The following is a 17,863-nucleotide window of genomic DNA, read 5'->3' as shown; positions in this document are numbered from 1 at the left end:
CCAATTAATCTTTCGCAAAGGATGTCTGTATCGATTCCTCATGATTTGCCTAACACTCCTCACCCCAGGGGAAGGAACATCTCCCTAAGGAGAAAAATTGAACCAATTGCAGATAACAACCTCTCCAGGATCCACACATCCAACAAAGTCACACTTTGCAAGATAGTCTCACGAAGAATTTTTTTTTTCCACCAAAAGTGTTGAATAACTATCCTAGAATCATGAAGAATCTTATGATTCCTCTCTTACCAAATTGCCAGATGATAAAAGTGGGTCCAAGAGCTCAAGCAATCTGAAGAAAGAAAGTCTTAACATGAGGCTTACCCTAGCGGGCCCAACACATGCCAGATTATGAAAGTGGGTCCAAGAGCTCAAGCAATCTGAAGAAAGAAAGTCTTAACATGAGGCTTACCCTAGTGGGCCCAACACTCTGATGAATATATGATGAACAATTAGTACCAAACTAAAACTAAGAGGGGGGGGGGGGTGAATCAGTATAGGCAAAAACACTTTTCCTTAACCGGTTTGACTGCACACAGTGCACTTTGATTGGCAAGCACTAACACCGGTCTAAACCAGATTACTACCGGTAAAACACAGTAAGAATGTGAAAGACTTAAACTGGTAACCCTTAGCTTTCCATACAATCTAATACCACATTTCCACTTCACCCTTATGCATAAACAAGTAATCTATCATCGGAAATATAATGACTACTTAGTTCAACATATTTTACCAGTTTGACAAAAAGCACTAAACTATCACATGAAAGGCATCACACATGACACATTGATTTTTCACGTGGAAACCCAACTGGGAAAAACCACAGTGGGGATGAATACCCACAAGCTGTTCTTGAACTCTTTTTAAGTCCGCTCTGTTAGGAGCCTAGTCCCGTTAGAGACTTTTACAATAGGTTCTGCATGGAACCAATCCTGATAGGGATCACCCAGTTAAGGGATGGCTAAATACCCGGTTAAAGGTTAGAACCCTGTTAAAGGTTACCTCGCAATAGGATTTGAAGAACTCATTAAATTGAGTCACCTTGTTAAAGGATTTACACAAAAGCCCGTTAAAGCTACCCGGTTAAGGGATTTTCCAACTGTTGAAATGGTTAGAGGTCAACAGGTAATACATTGATATGATAACAACACTCAATGACAAGGCAGATCCACTTAAGATCCTTCTCTTCTGCAATCACACTCTGCAGGTATCAACACACTTCTCCGGTTTGGCAAGAATCAAGTATCGCTCACTGGGATACACACATACCATTTTCCAACAACTTCAAAATGAAAAACATCATCGACTTTATAGGAAACAAATAGGTTGGTAGCATAAACCCTAAAACCTAAACATTTAGGTTTTTACAATCCAGTCGGTTCAATCCTGACCATTAGTCACACTGCATCGAATACAACAGTCTTGAACAGATCTCAAGACGTTCTCCAACGTTCATTATTTTCCGCTTCAGGAAGCTGACAACTCATCATGTGCTCTCCACCGTTTACAGAGACTTCACACATTCCCGAGGTAGATAGGATCACTCTCCATGCAAGATCCTCAAGGAAATTCTTCACGCACACAATGCTGACATGGTAACACTATCTTGTCTTCATATAATGCTAACTCATCACAAGATGTCATCGGTTGAATCGCACAAGCTTGGAATGCATCAATCGGAAACCCTGAAGCTGAGACTACCAACCGGTAGTCATGAAACCCCAATACAAAACTTCCATTTACCGGTTCTTATTCCAACATACCGGTTCACCTTGAACATACAAATACTGGTTTACATCATCATACCGATTCTCTTGCCAGTTTTCTTACTACACCATACCGGTTCATACTTCAGCATATTGACATCAATGACAACATACAATATCATCATGTCATCATGCTCTCACATATGCCAACAATCTCCCCCTTTGTCATTGATGGCAATATACAAATATATCTTGCTGCTTCTGCTTCACATCTTCTCCCCAATACTATAGATATCTTCTCTATTTCAGATCTTCTCCCCCTTTGACAACAATGCCAAAATGGAGGCAAGCACATCTATGTTCCACTATGCTGCTCCCCCTAAGGAGTAGCATCCTTCAACACATCAATCCTGAAAAAGATATATCAATGTAAGATCTGATTGATGTGGAACACACACCTTTAGTTCACCTCTTGAAGGGGCAACACCCCTAATTCACCTCTTAAATAGGTAAATGTAGCCTTTGGTAGAGGCTTGGTGAATATGTTTGCTAACTGCTCCCTACTGGAAACATGTTCCAATACAAGTTCTTTGTTCTGAACCTTTTCCCTCAAGAAATGATACTTGAGCTCAAAGTGCTTGGTTCTAGCATGTAAAAACAAATTCTTGGAGATGTTAATTGCACTTGTGTTGTCATAAAATATACTTACTGGTTCAGATACATGAAATTTGAAGCCATTTAATACATGCTTCATCCAAATTGTCTGGGTGCAGTTCATAAATGCTGCAACATACTCTACTTCTATTGTAGACTGAGAGATACAACTCTGCTTCTTACTCATCCATGAGACTAGTCTACCACCAAGAAAGAATGCACCACCAGTTGTGCTCTTCTGGTCGTCCACATTACCAGCCCGGTCAGCATCTGTAAACACTTTCAGGTTGAAATCATTACTGTATGGATACCATAATCCATAGTCAATAGTTCCCTTCAGATATCTCAGAATCCGCTTGACTGCTACCAAGTGGGATTCTCTTGGGCTTTTCTGGAACCATGCAGTAATGCCCACTGCATGTGAAATGTACGGTCTACTATGTACTACATATTGTAATTTACCAATCATTGATTGATATTCTTTCTCATTTACCAACCCTGAGTCATCCTCTTTTGATAATTTACAACCGGTCACCATCGGTGTACCAACCGGTTTGCTGTCTTCCATGCCAAAAGTCTTCAATACCTCTTTGACATACTTGGACTGAGTGATAAAGATTCCATCTTTCATTTGTTGAATTTGTAGTCCAATGAAGAACTTAATCTCCCCTATAAGTGACATCTCAAACTCCTTTTTCATCTCATCTGCAAAATCATGACTCATCTTGTCATTTCCTCCAAAAGTTATGTCATCAACAAATACCTCACACATTAGAATCTGATCTCCTTTTAACTTTAGATAGATATTGCTATCTTCACTTGTTCTCTCAAATCCAATCTTCACAAGATGGGAGTGCAAGCATTCATACCATGCTCTAGGTGCCCGCTTTAGTCCATACAAGGCTTTATGTAGCCTGCACACCATGTCACTATCTTCTGATAGGGCAAACCCATCTGGTTGCTCTATCTACACCTCCTCTTCTAGTATTCCATTCAGGAATGCAGATTTTACATCCATTTGATATACTTTGAATCCCTTGAATGCTGTGTATGCAAGAAGCATACGAACTCCTTCCAAACTGGCTACAGGAGAAAAGGTTTCTCCATAATCTTCTCCTTCTTCTTGAGCATATCCTTTGCACACCAGTCTGGCTTTGTTTCTTACTACTGTGCCATCTTCATTCAACTTAACTCTGAAAACCCATTTGGTGCCTATGAGATTCTTATGATCAGGTCTGGGTACCAAAGACCATGTACCATTCTTTTCTATCTAGTCAAGTTCCTCTTCCATTGCCTTGATCCAGTCTTCATCTTTATGCGCCTCTTTGAATGTTTTAGGCTCAAATTTAGAGATCATACAAGAATTTTCTCTGACCTTTCTTCTTGTAAGAATTCCTGCATCCTTGTCTCCTATGATCTGCTTTGGATCAAGATTCAGCTTTACATACCTAGGAATGATCTTAGTTGTTTCCTCCTGATTTTCTTTTTCATCCCCATCTTTATCAGCATTAGCATCTACCGGTGTAGGAGCATTGTTATTGGTGCTAGGCTGTTTTGCAACTGGTTCCCAAAAGGTTACTATCGGTTCATCTCCTACTTGCTCACTGCCAGTTTCCTCAGGTTTCTCAGAGGTTTCATCAACTCTAACATTGATGCTTTCAACAATTCTCTGAGTCCTACTGTTGAAACATTTGAGAGCTTTTCTCTTTGTGGAATACCCTAGGAATATTCCCTCATCACATTTAGCATCAAACTTTCTCTGATGTTCACTCCTCTTGATATAACATTTGCTACCAAATACTCTAAAGTAGCTTTCCACTGGTGTCTTACTGGTCCAATACTCATAAGGTATTTTATCCTTACTCTTTTTGATGAGTACCCGGTTCATTGTGTAGACTGCAGTGCTCACCGCTTCTCTCCAAAAAGTGTGAGCAACTTTTCCTTGGGTCAACATTGTTCTGGCTGCTTCAACTACAATCCAGTTGTTTCTTTCTACTAGGCCATTCTGCTATGGAGTTCGGGGGGCACACAATTGCCTCTTGATGCCGTTCTCTTCATAGTACTTGTTGAATTCATCGGAAGTGAATTCTCCTCCTTGATCAGTTCTTAGGCACTTGATCCTCTTACCGCTTTCTTTTTCAACCAGTGCTCTGAAGGCTTTGAAATTTCCAAAGGCTTCAAACTTGTCCTTCAAGAATGTGACCCACATCATTCTTGAGCAATCATCAGTAAGAATCATAAAATACCTATCTCCCTGCACACTCCTAGTTTTCATAGGACCACACAAATCAATATGCACAAGATCAAGTAAATTGTTTGTAGTGAAAGATTTACCTTTGAAGGTTGAGGAAGACATTTTCCCTAGTTGACACTCTCTGCACAAAGGATTTTCCGGTTTTCTCAGCATAGGAAATCCTCTAACTACCTTGATCTTACTGGCCTTCACAATATTATCAAATTTTACATGGCAAAGTCTCCTATGCCATCTCCAGCTATCATCAAACTTAGCCATTAGACATCTACTGATATTTGTATTCAGCTAAAATAGGTTACCTTTGGTCTGCATACTGGTGGCCATCAATTCACCACTCTTACCTTTTATTTTACACATTCCATTTCTGAATTCCAGAGTGAGTCCATTATCATTCAGCTGGGCAACACTCAAAAGGTTGTGTCTGAGACCTTCTACCCAATACACATTGTTAGCACTGCTTTTTCCATTCAGAGAGATGGACCCTCTGTCTTTTACCATACATGGTGAATCATTACCAAAATGAACCACACCACCACCATACTCTTCCAGAGATAGAAACTTACTCTGGTCACCAGTCATATGGTGAGAACAACCACTGTCAATAATCCACTCATTGGAGTTATCAAAGTGGGAGACAAGAGCCTTCTTGTCTGACACATCTTCCTTAACTGCTACAAACACAATGTCTTCACTATCTTCATCTTCTGATTCCTCATCAGTGACACCTTCATCAACTGCTACAAAACAATTTCTTCGGTTTCCTCCTTTGAACTTCTTGAACCTTTCTGGTTTGTCCTTATTATCACCATTAGAACAGTTTACAACAATGTGTCCTATCCTATTAAAAGAAAAGCATTTCAAAGGAAGCTTACCTCTGTATTTACCGGTTCCCTTAGGAAGTCTCTTGGCAAGAAGAGCTTCAAATTCCATCAGGATCTCCTCATCATCCATTTCTCTACTTTGTCTTGGTTCACCACTGGTACTAACTTCTTTGCCCTTTCTAGATGGTGCAACAGATGCTCTAAAGGCTGATTCAGTCTTCTGAATACTGCCATCATAATTATTTAGCTCATAAGCTGTCAACTTAGCAATGATGGAGTCTAGGGATACCTTTGTCTTGTCTATATACCTCAATTCCTGAATAGCAGCAACCCTTATTGCATAGACCGGTAATAAGGATCTCAAGACTTTGCTAACAATCATGGAATCATCTATTATACCACCTGCACTCTTGATGTCTCCAACAATAGTTTTGATTCTGATTCCATATTGTTGAATGGTCTCTCCTTCAACCATCCGCATGTCTTCAAACTTTCTCCTAAGGCTCTCTTCCTTAGCTTGTTTCACATGCTCATCATTGCCATAGATATTCTCAAGAGCATCCCATACTTCATTGGGATTGTCTTTATCCTGAACATCAATAAACTCAATGTCAGATAGATTGCTGATTAGGGCTTCCATGACTTGCCCATTCTCCTGAATCTCTCTCTTTTGATCATCGGTGAGAGTACCGGTAGGGTTAACATAAGCATTCTCAACATAGCTCCAGTGTTGAGCACCCATGCTTTTGATGTATATCTTCATTCTGTCCTTCCATATTTTAAAGTTGTCTCTATTGAACTTTGGACCTTCCCTCTTCATCATTAGAGTAGGATCTTTTCCTCAAGCGGTTAAGCTTACAACACAGAGGACTTGGAGGATGCTCTGATACCAATTGATGAATAAATGATGAACAGTTAGTACCAAATCCATACTAAGAGGGGGGGGGGAGGTGAATCAGTACAGGCAAAAACACTTTTCTCAACCGGTTTGACTACACACAGTGCACTTGGACTGGCAAGCACTAACACCAGTCTAAACCAGATTACTACCGGTAAAACACAGTAAGAATGTGAAAGACTTAAACCGGTAACCCTTAGCTTTCCATACAATCTAATACCACATTTCCACTTCACCCTTATGCATAAACAAGTAATCTATCATCAGAAATATAATGACTACTTAGTTCAACATATTTTACCAGTTTGACAAAAAGCACTAAACCATCACATGAAAGACATCACACATGACACACTGATTTTTCACATGGAAACCCAACTGGGAAAAACCACGGTGGGGATGAATACCCACAAGCTGTTCTTGAACTCTTTTTAAGTCCGCTCTGTTAGGAGCCTAGTCCAGTTAGAGACTTTTACAATAGGTTCTGCTAGGAACCAATCCTGCTAGGGATCACCCGGTTAAGGGATGGCTAAATACTCAGTTAAAGGTTATAACCCTGTTAAAGGTTACCTCACAAGAGGATTTGAAGAACTCATTGAATTGAGTCACCCTGTTAAAGGATTTACACAAAAGCTTGTTAAAGCTACCCGGTTAAGGGATTTTCCAACTGTTGAAATGGTTAGAGGTCAATAGGTAATACACTGATATGATAACAATACTCAATGCCAAGGCAAATCCACTTAAGCTCCTTCTCTTATGCAATTACACTCTGTAGGTATCAACACACTTCTTCGGTCTGGCAAGAATCAAGTATCGCTCACTGGGATAGACACATACCATTTGCCAACAAATTCAAAATAAAAAACATCATCGACCTTATAGGAAACAGATAGGTCGGTAGCATAAACCCTAAACCCTAAACATTTGGGTTTTTACAGTCTAGTCAGTTCAATCTTGACCATTAGTCACACTACATCGAATACAATAGTTTTGAATAGATCTCAAGACGTTCTCCAACGTTCATTCTTTGCCGCTCCAGGAAGCTGATAACTCATCACGCGCTCTCCACCGTTTACAGAGACTTCGCACATTCCCGAGGTAGATAGGATCACTCTCCATGCAAGATCCTCAAGGAAATTCTTCACGTGCACAAGGGCGACGTGGTAACACTATCTGGTCTTCATACAATGCTAACTCATCACAAGATGTCATCGGTTGAATCACACAAGCTTGGAATGCATCAACCGGAAACCCTGAAGCTAAGACTACCAACCGGTAGTCATGAAACCCCAATACAAAACTTCCATTTACCTGTTCTTATTCCAACATACCAGTTCACCTTGAACATACAAATACCGGTTTACATCATCATACTGGTTTTCTTGCCAGTTTGCTTACTACACCATACCGGTTCATACTTCAGCATATTGACATCAATGACAACATACAATATAATCATGTCATCATGCTCTGCACATATGCCAACACACTCAACTAGAGAGTAGACATGCCAACAAGCTTGATTCCACACACCCCACCAGAAGTGCCAAATCTCCCTAGAGAAAGAGCACTGAAAGAAAAAATAAAAAACATAATATTTTATATATTTTTTAAAATAAAGTGTTCTAGATTCCATAGTTTCCATTTCCACCATCCTTCGGCATTCTTCTGATGGCCCTGGTGTTTCTCTTTTCTTTATAAACCTAGAGCACATTGAAGTTTCTTTAGCCATGAGTCATATTGAAGTTTTAGTATGATTGAAGAAGCTAGAGCACATTGAGGAATTGATGGCATTTGAGAAATGTTGTTATTGAGAGAGAGTGTTTGTGAAGGTTTTGAAAAGGCAATAAATGATTTGAAACAACTTTTAAACTAGTGGCTTGAGGAGTTTTAACGCTCATTCTTCTGGAGTTTTCACCCAAATTGGGTTTCTCGAGGTCATTGTTGTTGTCTCTTTATCGCTATGATTTTTAGTTGTTATTAAATGGATCCTTTCATATTAATTACATGTACATTCTGTTGGTAAACAAATTTGTCACTGTGAATTCTCCTTCAAAATTGACCCTGTTTTCCCAAAGAGCAGTGACAACCGTTCCAAGAGTTGGAGAGATTGCAATCAAACTGCAATCTTCCTTTGTATTTGAGAGGGGCAACTCCCTCGTATGATGGGGTTTTTTTTGGGATTTTTGTGTACTTTTGACCTGAAAGTACAAAAAGGAAGGAAAACACAACACTAAAGAAAGTAGATAACAAAAACCTCAATGATAGACACACGAATACACATTGAGATTCCACAATAGATAACCATTACAAGGGGGTTTAAGCATAATATGGGTTTAAAATATGCAATGATGATAAAAGAAGCACAACAACTCTCAACATACGAAGATATAGGCTATACTAGCACAAACAAGTCAAGATACCAAGAAATGACATGTTTCATCAAATCAATTACATAGATTATTAAACTGAAAACCAATAGATTCCACCGATACACAAAGGGATTACTAATTTAACATACGAGAAATTAGTAACAATAAATCATGAATACATTCAACGCATACAAACTCAATGCATTCTTCATTATTCTTTTGAAAATATACAAGTCCAAAAGCTTTGTGTACAAAATGTGAAAACCAATTGTTCTCAAAATAAAATTTCTCTACAAAATTCTTCAGAGTTTCCCCTCTGTCAAAGTCCCCTTTACAAATGAAATAGCCTTGTATTTATAGGCACTTGAGAGAACAACTACCTTGATAACCAGCTCATAACCACTTTGAATAACCACCTTAGGTACTACTTAGGATAACTACCCTAGTTACCCACTTAGAATAACTTCCTAACTGACTACTTCTAATAACTACCTTTTTAGGAACAAGTTAGGATTTACCTAAATTTTACAAAGTTAAATTTACAAGGATAACTTTTGTAGACACATAAATTTGTCCACTTAATTAAATGAATATTTAGTATTTATTTGATTATTTAACCATCAATCAATAATTAATTAAATTAATATTTAATTAATTAAATTAATATTTAATTAATTAAATTAATATTTAATTAATTAAATTAATATTTAATTAATTAAATTAATATTTAATTAATTTACCTTAACCCTCTTCTCCTATTAATTAAATAAATTATTCAATTTATTTGATTTAATTCACTTAACCAAATTCAGACCATTAATTAAATAAATAAATCATATTTGTTTAATTAAATCTTCTCTCTAACCATCCTTTTGACTCATGGGTCTCTTCAAAACATTCATTTCTTTGACTAAGGTAGCCATTTAACCTTTGCACATTCATTTATCCCTTGGATAAAAGGAATATCCATTAACCTAACCCTAACCCAACCCCCTAGGGTAACCATCATGTCCCCTCAAGCATTTAATGCTCCTTATCTCTCCTCTCAAGCCTCCTCATGGTGAGACTTGTCAACATGGGATTGGGTTGAAAGTCTCACATGGATTGAATATCTTTCAATCCTAACCCTTGTTAAGATTTCTCAATCTTAACCCTTCATTTCCCCATTTCTTCTATAAATAGAATCCTTCTCCTCAAGCAAAGGAGGAAGCATTAGAGTATTGTTGTTATATTGGTATTAGCATAGAGATTTTTCATAGCATCACTATCTACACTTGCATAGCATTTGTTTATCACATCCAACCATCTAGAATCTCCATATGGTATCCATGGCTAGTGCTAAAAGTTGAGAGCTACACTCATTTGAGACTTGGAGAAGGGAGAAACAAGGGAGAAGCATCAAAAGGCATCATGGAAGCATCTTAGGGAGGCTCTTCTCCTTTCTTTTCTTTTGTTAAACTTCTTTCATGCTTTTTGAAATCTTTTTTGATATGTTTGGAATGGTTTTTAGTTCTTTGTTTTGGTTTTATGGTTGAAACTAACTTATTAACATTGAACTTTGTTGTTGCCTTGTCCCCATTTCCATGACATCAACTTTAACTACAATAAGTGACATAAGGCAATTTTTCAAAAGACAATTTGAAACTTGTGACATTAAAGAAAGAACTCGATGTCGATTTTGTCAAGGTGGCCTCCATGTCTTGTTTTAATATGTGAGTTGCTTGCTCATCAACAAGCTGGTCTTCAAACACAAGTGATTTGACTATATTTGCATAAACATACTTCCCTTTCATAAATAAAATATTATTTTGAATAACATGAGAAGGTTGGTATAATGCATGCTCAAATCTTATAAACTCTTCTTCGACAAAATACCCATGCCAATACAGGAAAGTAAATGAAAGTGACATCTTTATGATCCGAAACATCTTTGAGGAATCACCCATTCACCCACAATTTTGACTTTTGGAAAGATGTAGTTCAAATTGAACTATCCCATATGGTACGAGTTCTACATTTCAAACTCCAGGTTTTCTCTAAACACATCTTCTCACTAGCAAACAAATAAATGTCTTTAGTATGGGAATCTCAAACATCTTGAACCCTTTGAAAATATAAGAGGTGTTATCGATGACATGGTCTCATCGAGGATGAAATATCAACCTTCATTTGATAAAGTAAAAAGAAATGATGTCGTTGCACAAATGAAGGATTTGTGTACGAATTCAACAGTTCCCAATACATCTCCATCCACTCCTCTGAGTTCACATATGCATCATATAGAGAAGGAAATATCTTTGAATAGCACAATTCTCTTGTTATTTAAGAATGCTTCTTTAGTTCATCCCCAATGCACATAATTTTTCCTAACATCTCCATGCAAGCATATGAGACCACATTCCTTCATGGATTTTGTTAAACAATTCAGATGTATTGCCAGTGACTCCACAATTTACAAAGCATGACCACTAGTGTGGCTGCGAGCACTACTCTCTTTGAAGCACTTTGTCAAACATTTCACATGCCTTGTTTTATCCTTCCATATTTTGCATGCATGTTCGCGGGGCAATTGCATTTTCTTGAAAGTTTCTAAAGTCTTTGTAACAAATCAATTTGTGTATATCTTGAAAATAATTGAATTCCATGTGATGACATTTCTTTGGAGGTGCTCAATGAAACTTTATAGAATTTGGCTTTACCCATGCCGATTGCATCTGCTACAAAGAACCTTTTCAACAAATCACTTGAGAGCATACCCTACGATATTGAGTGGTGAGATAGTGTCTCTTTGAGGCATCATGTCGAACAATTCAAGTGCCTTACTCGTGCTTCCATTTGGTATGAATCGGGTACCAAGAAAACAATCCACACAAACACCATAGTTTTAATCATGGGACTCAACTTTACACATGTCAATTACATAAGCTTGAAAATGTCTAAAGCTTTTTTTGAATGTCCATTTTTCTGTGAATCTTTTGATCACGGTGTACCATGAGATGACATTCGCTTTGATGTATTCTGTCAAACATTTCGAGTGCGTTGTCTATGCTACCACATTTTGCATACGCATTACTAGTATAATTGCCGCCACGTCTGACAATAATCCATTCCAAATATGCTTCGATGAATTTCAATACCTCACTTTATGCATGAAGGACGCTGGCAGGATTACGGGTTTTGGCTTCGCACTTGTCAGTGGTATTTGTTCAAGAGTTTCTAAAGCTTGTTCAACAAATTTATTTTTCATACCCAACAATAGTGGTGTTACCTGAGACCATATTTCTTTTAGACATTCGGTCAAACAATTGACACGGAAAGTCTGTGCACTTATTCCCTTTTCAAAACCGATACAGAGCATACATGTCTACTAATGCAATTTGGCTTGACAACATCAACCAGAATCTACACTCTTCAATCTCCCATATTGCGCATAACCTGAAATAATTACCTTCCAAGAGGCAACATTTCACTCAGAAATTTTGTCGAATCTATTGTCATCCATTTCACATTTTGCATGAGTATCGACCACGGCTATGATTTTTCGAACCTGACAAAATTCGAAATGGTTCATTCTCACATGTTGCTTCAAAACTTTTATTGTTTACAAGGTTGGTGGCTTTGTTCAAAAACCCCAAATTCAACTTCACTCCATCAAATTTTCATTGTTGTGTGAAAAAGGTTAGGAATGCTCCAAAATGGAGCATTTCTAACCTTTTCATGTAACTCATAAAGCGGGCCCACACAAGGTTAGAAAGGAAGGTTAGACATGCTCCATTTTGGAGCAATCCTAACCTCTTCTTTTTTAGATTATAAATTTGGGTTATGAATGCTTGAAAATAGAGCATTCTTAACCTTAATCTCTCAAAGATTATGATTTTGACTTTTGGAGCCATTGACCATGAAGTGGGAGAAAGGGAGATGAAAGGTATTTTAAATAACATTTCCCCCGAAATGATCACAATAGGAAATATATAGAAACCAATTTAAAATATTAAATTATTTTTAAAAAATAATTTAAATATTTCCCATTAAAATTTAATACCCAAATTTAGGAAAAACAACCATAACTTTTAAATGGTAAGGAGTTAGGCTCTAAAATTTGAAACATGATTTCAAGGTAGGAAAATGAGCATATACCATCATTTGATCCTCATGACGAAATCTAGGGTGAGAGATTTTAATTTTTTTTTTAGAGCAAGGGACATCAAAATTTGAAAATTTAAAATATCTCAAATTGTGAATTGGGTTCAAACAAAAATTGGTCATATGGCACAAAATAATGCTTAGAACATGTTCACAAAATGATTTCCCTCAATTCCTTGTAATTTTCAAAACTCATCTATTTTTCACATTTTGATCGGCATATTTATGATTGACCACAATGTAGATTAAGAATGACAACCTTGGATCACATGCTCACTCAGTTTATAGAGACACATATTTGAACCTTCACTCAACCTTAAGACCAATTCAAAGTTCAAATTTTGGGTATTTCAAATGTGAAACAACACATTCTTAACACATATTATAGGCACTGTTTTTCTAAATATCTGCCATGGAACAACTTCTTTAATCAATATACATCAAGGTTAAAAAGGATTTATATTAATCTGGGATATCCACTGTATTTATAGATCAATATACAAGATACATTCAAGCCAAGGGCTGCAGATTCTTCGAAAACAAAGTTTGTTTTTGTCTCACAGTCGGTTAAGCCTCTTACACACATACCAATATTAGTTAAGACTTTCATAGACGGAAGCCCAGCCATTTAAAACAAAGTTTTTTGCCATTTCATTCTTAGGGTGGCCAGGGAATTGAAGTGGAAGGAGACGTAGAAATAACACAGAGAAAGGAAAAACGTTACAGCAATACTGTAGAGAAATCTTTTATGAGCAGCAGATTCCATGGGCATGAATGATCTGCTTCTTAAGCTCTGTACTTGGGTAGAAATACAGTCCTTAACACCACATGTCTATGGTTAGCATTGAATGTCAACAAGATTATAAGTTTTAGTGAGGAGTTAGAAGAGAAGGTGACAGCTGTGTCTTTGAGAGTGAGTTGATGAGAATTGTATAATAGTTTAGGTGTAATTAATTTTCGAAGATAAGGTTGTATAATTGATTGCGTTTTGTTGAACTACTGATTATTTTTGTTTTGTAATTTTTTTCTGTTGTTAATAAATTTTTATTCTTTTTGTTGAAAGAAAAATTGGAGGCAAAATCGATTTCAGATTTAGAGATCATATTGAATGACCAAGGAGTACCACATTAAAGGGGATTTAAAAAAAAAAAGACAATTTAATATTCAAAACTTGATCATAGTGTTGAAGGAAACCTGACTTAAAAAATCTCAAAACAAGCTTAAGACATCTTACAATATTGCATCAAATTTTTGAATATGTTGTCTACATCTTTTACCTGAAAAAGAGCATGCATTCCCTGAAATTAAAGTTGAAAGCAACTATCATTTAAGAGAACAACACATCTCTCGTGGTGAATCTCCCAACAATGAATTTTCCCTTATTAGCTGTTTTAATGAGGATAACCATAAAGCCCTAGGAGTAGCCGTCTTGTTGTCACACTTCTATATGAAGGCAACTAAAAATTTGTTATTTGAATTGCCTTAGGAAAATAAATTTGTTTGGATGGGTGGTTGAATTTCAATCGCTATAAGTTCACTCTTTGTAACCGTGCCCATGACTAGTCTCTTCACAGTTCTGAAATTATATTTTTTTTTCAACATAATATTTGGAAAACAGGAAAAAAAGAGGAATCAGGATTCCTCTTGGAATAATGAAAGTAGAAGACAGCCATTTTGTTGCTGTGGGCACTGTACCTAGCAAATCCCATGTATGACAGAAATTTGGTAATGATTCCAATTAATTGTATTCTTTTATGTTTCTAATGTATTTTTTCACATTCTCCCACCTTTTTTCCATTATTTCTAAGGCATAGAAAAGGTATCCCATGCCTAGGATTATTGTTCTTATTCATCTAACCATTGGTAATAATATTGATGGATATAATGGTAATAATATTGATGAATATTAAATTGAGCGCTTTGGACCAGCTTTCTATTCTAGAGGAAGCTAGATTGTAAAAAGTAACAAAACCAACTTCTCCATGGACTGGATTTGGTAAATTTTGTGATCAAATTTACTATTACATGAATTCAATATAGAAAAATTAGAGATCAAGGGCTGACAATCTTCTTGATTGAAAAGAAACAAGAGCTGCTGTGGATGGATTTTGAGATAAGACTATCTCATAACCATCTGCCAATGATTCCATCCCTTCTGCCACCAACTGCCAGAATAACCCACCTCCACCTACCTTTCCAGTTTTTGCAGCTTTATAAATGTTCTCATAAACAGTCTTATAAAACTTGTTCCTCTCAGAAATGTTATACCCTGGGTCTTTATATGATTTTCCAAATTCAGCAAACAATATTGGTTTCTTCAGCACTTTGGTTGCATCTTTTATGTGTACTTTCATCCATTTCTTCAAAAATAAGAGCTGTACCTTGTCATCTGAACCGGCCAACCTGAATTCAGTTCAGTATGGCAAACAGCAGGTCAGTTTTGAAGGAACAATACTGACTAAGAAGAACTATTAAAATTCAGATTATGAAGGATGAATACCATGAATCAGGGTAGGCATGAACAGTTGCAAAATCAATTCCTGGAAGCTGATTTATAGTAATGAAGTCCGTTCCAAATTCAAGCCCATTTGGGTTGAATTGCTTTCTTATAGGAACTGAATCACCATAGAATCCTTCCATACCCACTTCAAGCAGGTGATTGCTATCAATTGATTTCACATAGCTAGCCATCTCTTTTACCCATCTCTGTAGTGCTCCTAGCAAAATCACATTAGTGACAAATAGAGTACAAGATACAAATGTTTATAATCAAGCTAAGAGGTAATGGAAACAAGCTGACCTGAACTGTCCTTCCAGATGGATCAATTTGACAACGAGGTTCATTGATAAGCTCCCATGCAAAGATTGTAGGGTCATCCTTGTAAACAACCCCATTCAGGCTATTGTTTCTTGTCATTATTCTCTGCACACAAAATCTCAAAGGCATTAGTGCATCCAGCTCGGTTATTAACCCTATTAGAATGAGCAATATGATGCTTCTAGCTTTACATTGACATGGTTTTTATAGTAGCTTTTAACAGTTGGATTTGTGTAGAAATCATCCTCACTAATCTGCAACCCTGTTGCATTGTTTTCCCACTGAACATACTGTGCTCTGCCCCCAAAATCCTTGTAGTTGTTGACAAAGCTAAGTATAAGCTTGATGCCATACTTTTGGGCTTCACATATCACAAAATCTAATGCCTGAGAGAAAGTCCAGTCCAAATTCTATGAGACGACTCAGTCAAGCAGAACATTTTACTGTCAAATGACTTTTGAAAGGAGAATATTTGGAATCCTATGATAGAATGTGTTTCAAGGATATTTACAAATTATACTTGTAAAACTGAAAACAAACTCTATAATATCATAAACAAACCTGGAACACTTGTTCATCATATACACCAGGGGAAGTTTGCAATGCATGATATCCATTGCCATCATTGAAAGCCCAAGTACGAGCTACATTCAGGCCATGATCTGCAGCTTCTTTGAAAGCAGAAGTGACTTTGTGTCTCTGGTCTGTGTCTGATGCTACCCACATGAGCCAATATGAGTTGAAGCCATTAACATGCAGAAGCCTGCCATTTAGAACAAAGTTTTTGCCTGTGCTCCTCACAAAACTAGTTTCAGGGGAACCATGTGAATGCACAGGAAGGAGTAAGAGGAGATGCAACATCACCCAAAAAAGGACTGGTGTAAAATTGGAGAGAAATCTATTCATGGTATGAACTGTGTGTTCACTACACAATGGGCTTGGATATGAATGCAGTCCTTCACACTAGAAATGCATTGCAATGGAAGATAAAGTAATAGGAAGAAAAGGTATGATGAATGCTTGTGTGCTTGAGTTGTTCACGAGGAATTATACAACAGTTTGGGTAGTGCGAAAGTTGTGGCAAAATACACTGCATGTAAGGTGTGAACTTGGAGCATGATTTTGAATGCAGTGGATTTATATTGTGAGAGAATCAGAGGACTCCATGCAACAATTTGTGGAATGAGAAAACAAAATTTTAGGAAGGAAGAGCAAAAGTCGGTGTTTTTTAGGAAATAATTTGGTAAGATGGGACAGAACTGCTTAATCAGCATTGCTAAATAAACAACTCACGGGAAGTTTACTTTTAGAGGATGGGACTTCATCATTAAAGTCATTTATTTTATATGATGGTACTATTATCATAAGAATTGTATGACAGTAAGTTTGTTCGTTGTTTTTATGTATTTTGTAGTGGTAATGTTTAGAGCTGATTATTTAGTTGTTTATTTTTTAGTAATTTTTGGATCATAATTGGTGGGCATAATGGATCCCATCACATGCATCATTACTATTCAGAAGTCCAAACAATAGCTAGAAGCAATTAAGTTGCAAGTAGAGACAACAAAATTGCAATTAAGATGTATGTCGAGACAACAATTTTCTTTTGTCAAAATCTGATGTACTATTTAGAATCTTTCAGTACAAAAAGTTAGCTATAATGGCTAATGGTACGCTTCCCCTAATTTAAAATAAATAAATTATTTTTAAGTTAATATTGTTTAGGACTGTTTATTTTTATATGATGAATTGAATCATAAAAATTGATCATAATAGGGGAAAGGATCAAAGTAGTAGTTGTGCACCTTAACTTTGGGCTTCTCAAAATCTTATGTGGAAATTTCGAATCACTCCGATTTTTTTACAGCAACGTACTTGGCAAGTCCCCTGCTTATAACTAAGGTTTCAGGGCCACATCATCAAATATGATGCCACATCAACATGCTTTTTGCCAAGGTGTCCAAAAAAGTGAGACCAATAGGTGTGCAAAAGGGCCCCAATACTTGTGCAGCTGATGTGACATCACATGATTGGTTACTTTTCACAACAGATAGTATATTTCATTCAATTATTGGTACTTATCATACGACTATTGGTGCAATGTTGTACAAAAGTTAGACATTAAATCGACAAGTATGGGGTATTAAATCAACAACTTCTATCACAAGAATTGGAACGCGCTCAACTAGTAGGT

At 36.8% G+C, this 17,863-nt stretch overlaps 1 protein-coding gene across 2 annotated transcripts; it reads right to left on the bottom strand.

The window, feature by feature from the left end:
* Positions 1 to 14,727: 14,727 nt before the first annotated feature.
* On the bottom strand, positions 14,728 to 16,933 carry LOC131052060 (mannan endo-1,4-beta-mannosidase 1). 2 transcript variants are annotated; one of them, XM_057986639.1, is made up of 5 exons: positions 16,231 to 16,933; positions 15,861 to 16,055; positions 15,652 to 15,774; positions 15,352 to 15,557; positions 14,728 to 15,254 (listed from the first exon to the last, which is right to left on the bottom strand). In XM_057986639.1, exons 1-5 carry the CDS (start codon positions 16,573 to 16,575, stop codon positions 14,897 to 14,899), a joined length of 1,227 nt encoding a protein of 408 aa, XP_057842622.1. In that variant the 5' UTR covers positions 16,576 to 16,933; the 3' UTR covers positions 14,728 to 14,896. The 2 variants fall into 2 exon arrangements, with proteins under 2 accessions (XP_057842622.1, XP_057842623.1); XM_057986640.2 differs by lacking the exon at positions 15,861 to 16,055 and having other exon boundaries at positions 16,231 to 16,908.
* Between the last annotated feature and the right edge of the window lie 930 nt (positions 16,934 to 17,863).

This window comes from Cryptomeria japonica, chromosome 4, assembly GCF_030272615.1.
Source record: "Cryptomeria japonica chromosome 4, Sugi_1.0, whole genome shotgun sequence".
In the NCBI taxonomy this organism is placed as follows: domain Eukaryota; kingdom Viridiplantae; phylum Streptophyta; class Pinopsida; order Cupressales; family Cupressaceae; genus Cryptomeria; species Cryptomeria japonica.
Note: the sequence above shows the minus strand (reverse complement) of the source record. Positions and strands in the feature narration are given on the sequence as shown.

Coding starts and splice junctions, on each gene's coding strand:
- LOC131052060 (XM_057986639.1), bottom strand. CDS start 16,575: ATGAATAGATTTCTCTCCAATTTTACACCAGTCCTTTTTTGGGTGATG. Junction 15,775..15,860: donor ACTATAAAAACCATGTCAAT/GTAAAGCTAGAA, acceptor TTTTGTGTGCAG/AGAATAATGACAAGAAACAA. Junction 15,558..15,651: donor CATCTGGAAGGACAGTTCAG/GTCAGCTTGTTT, acceptor GGAGCACTACAG/AGATGGGTAAAAGAGATGGC.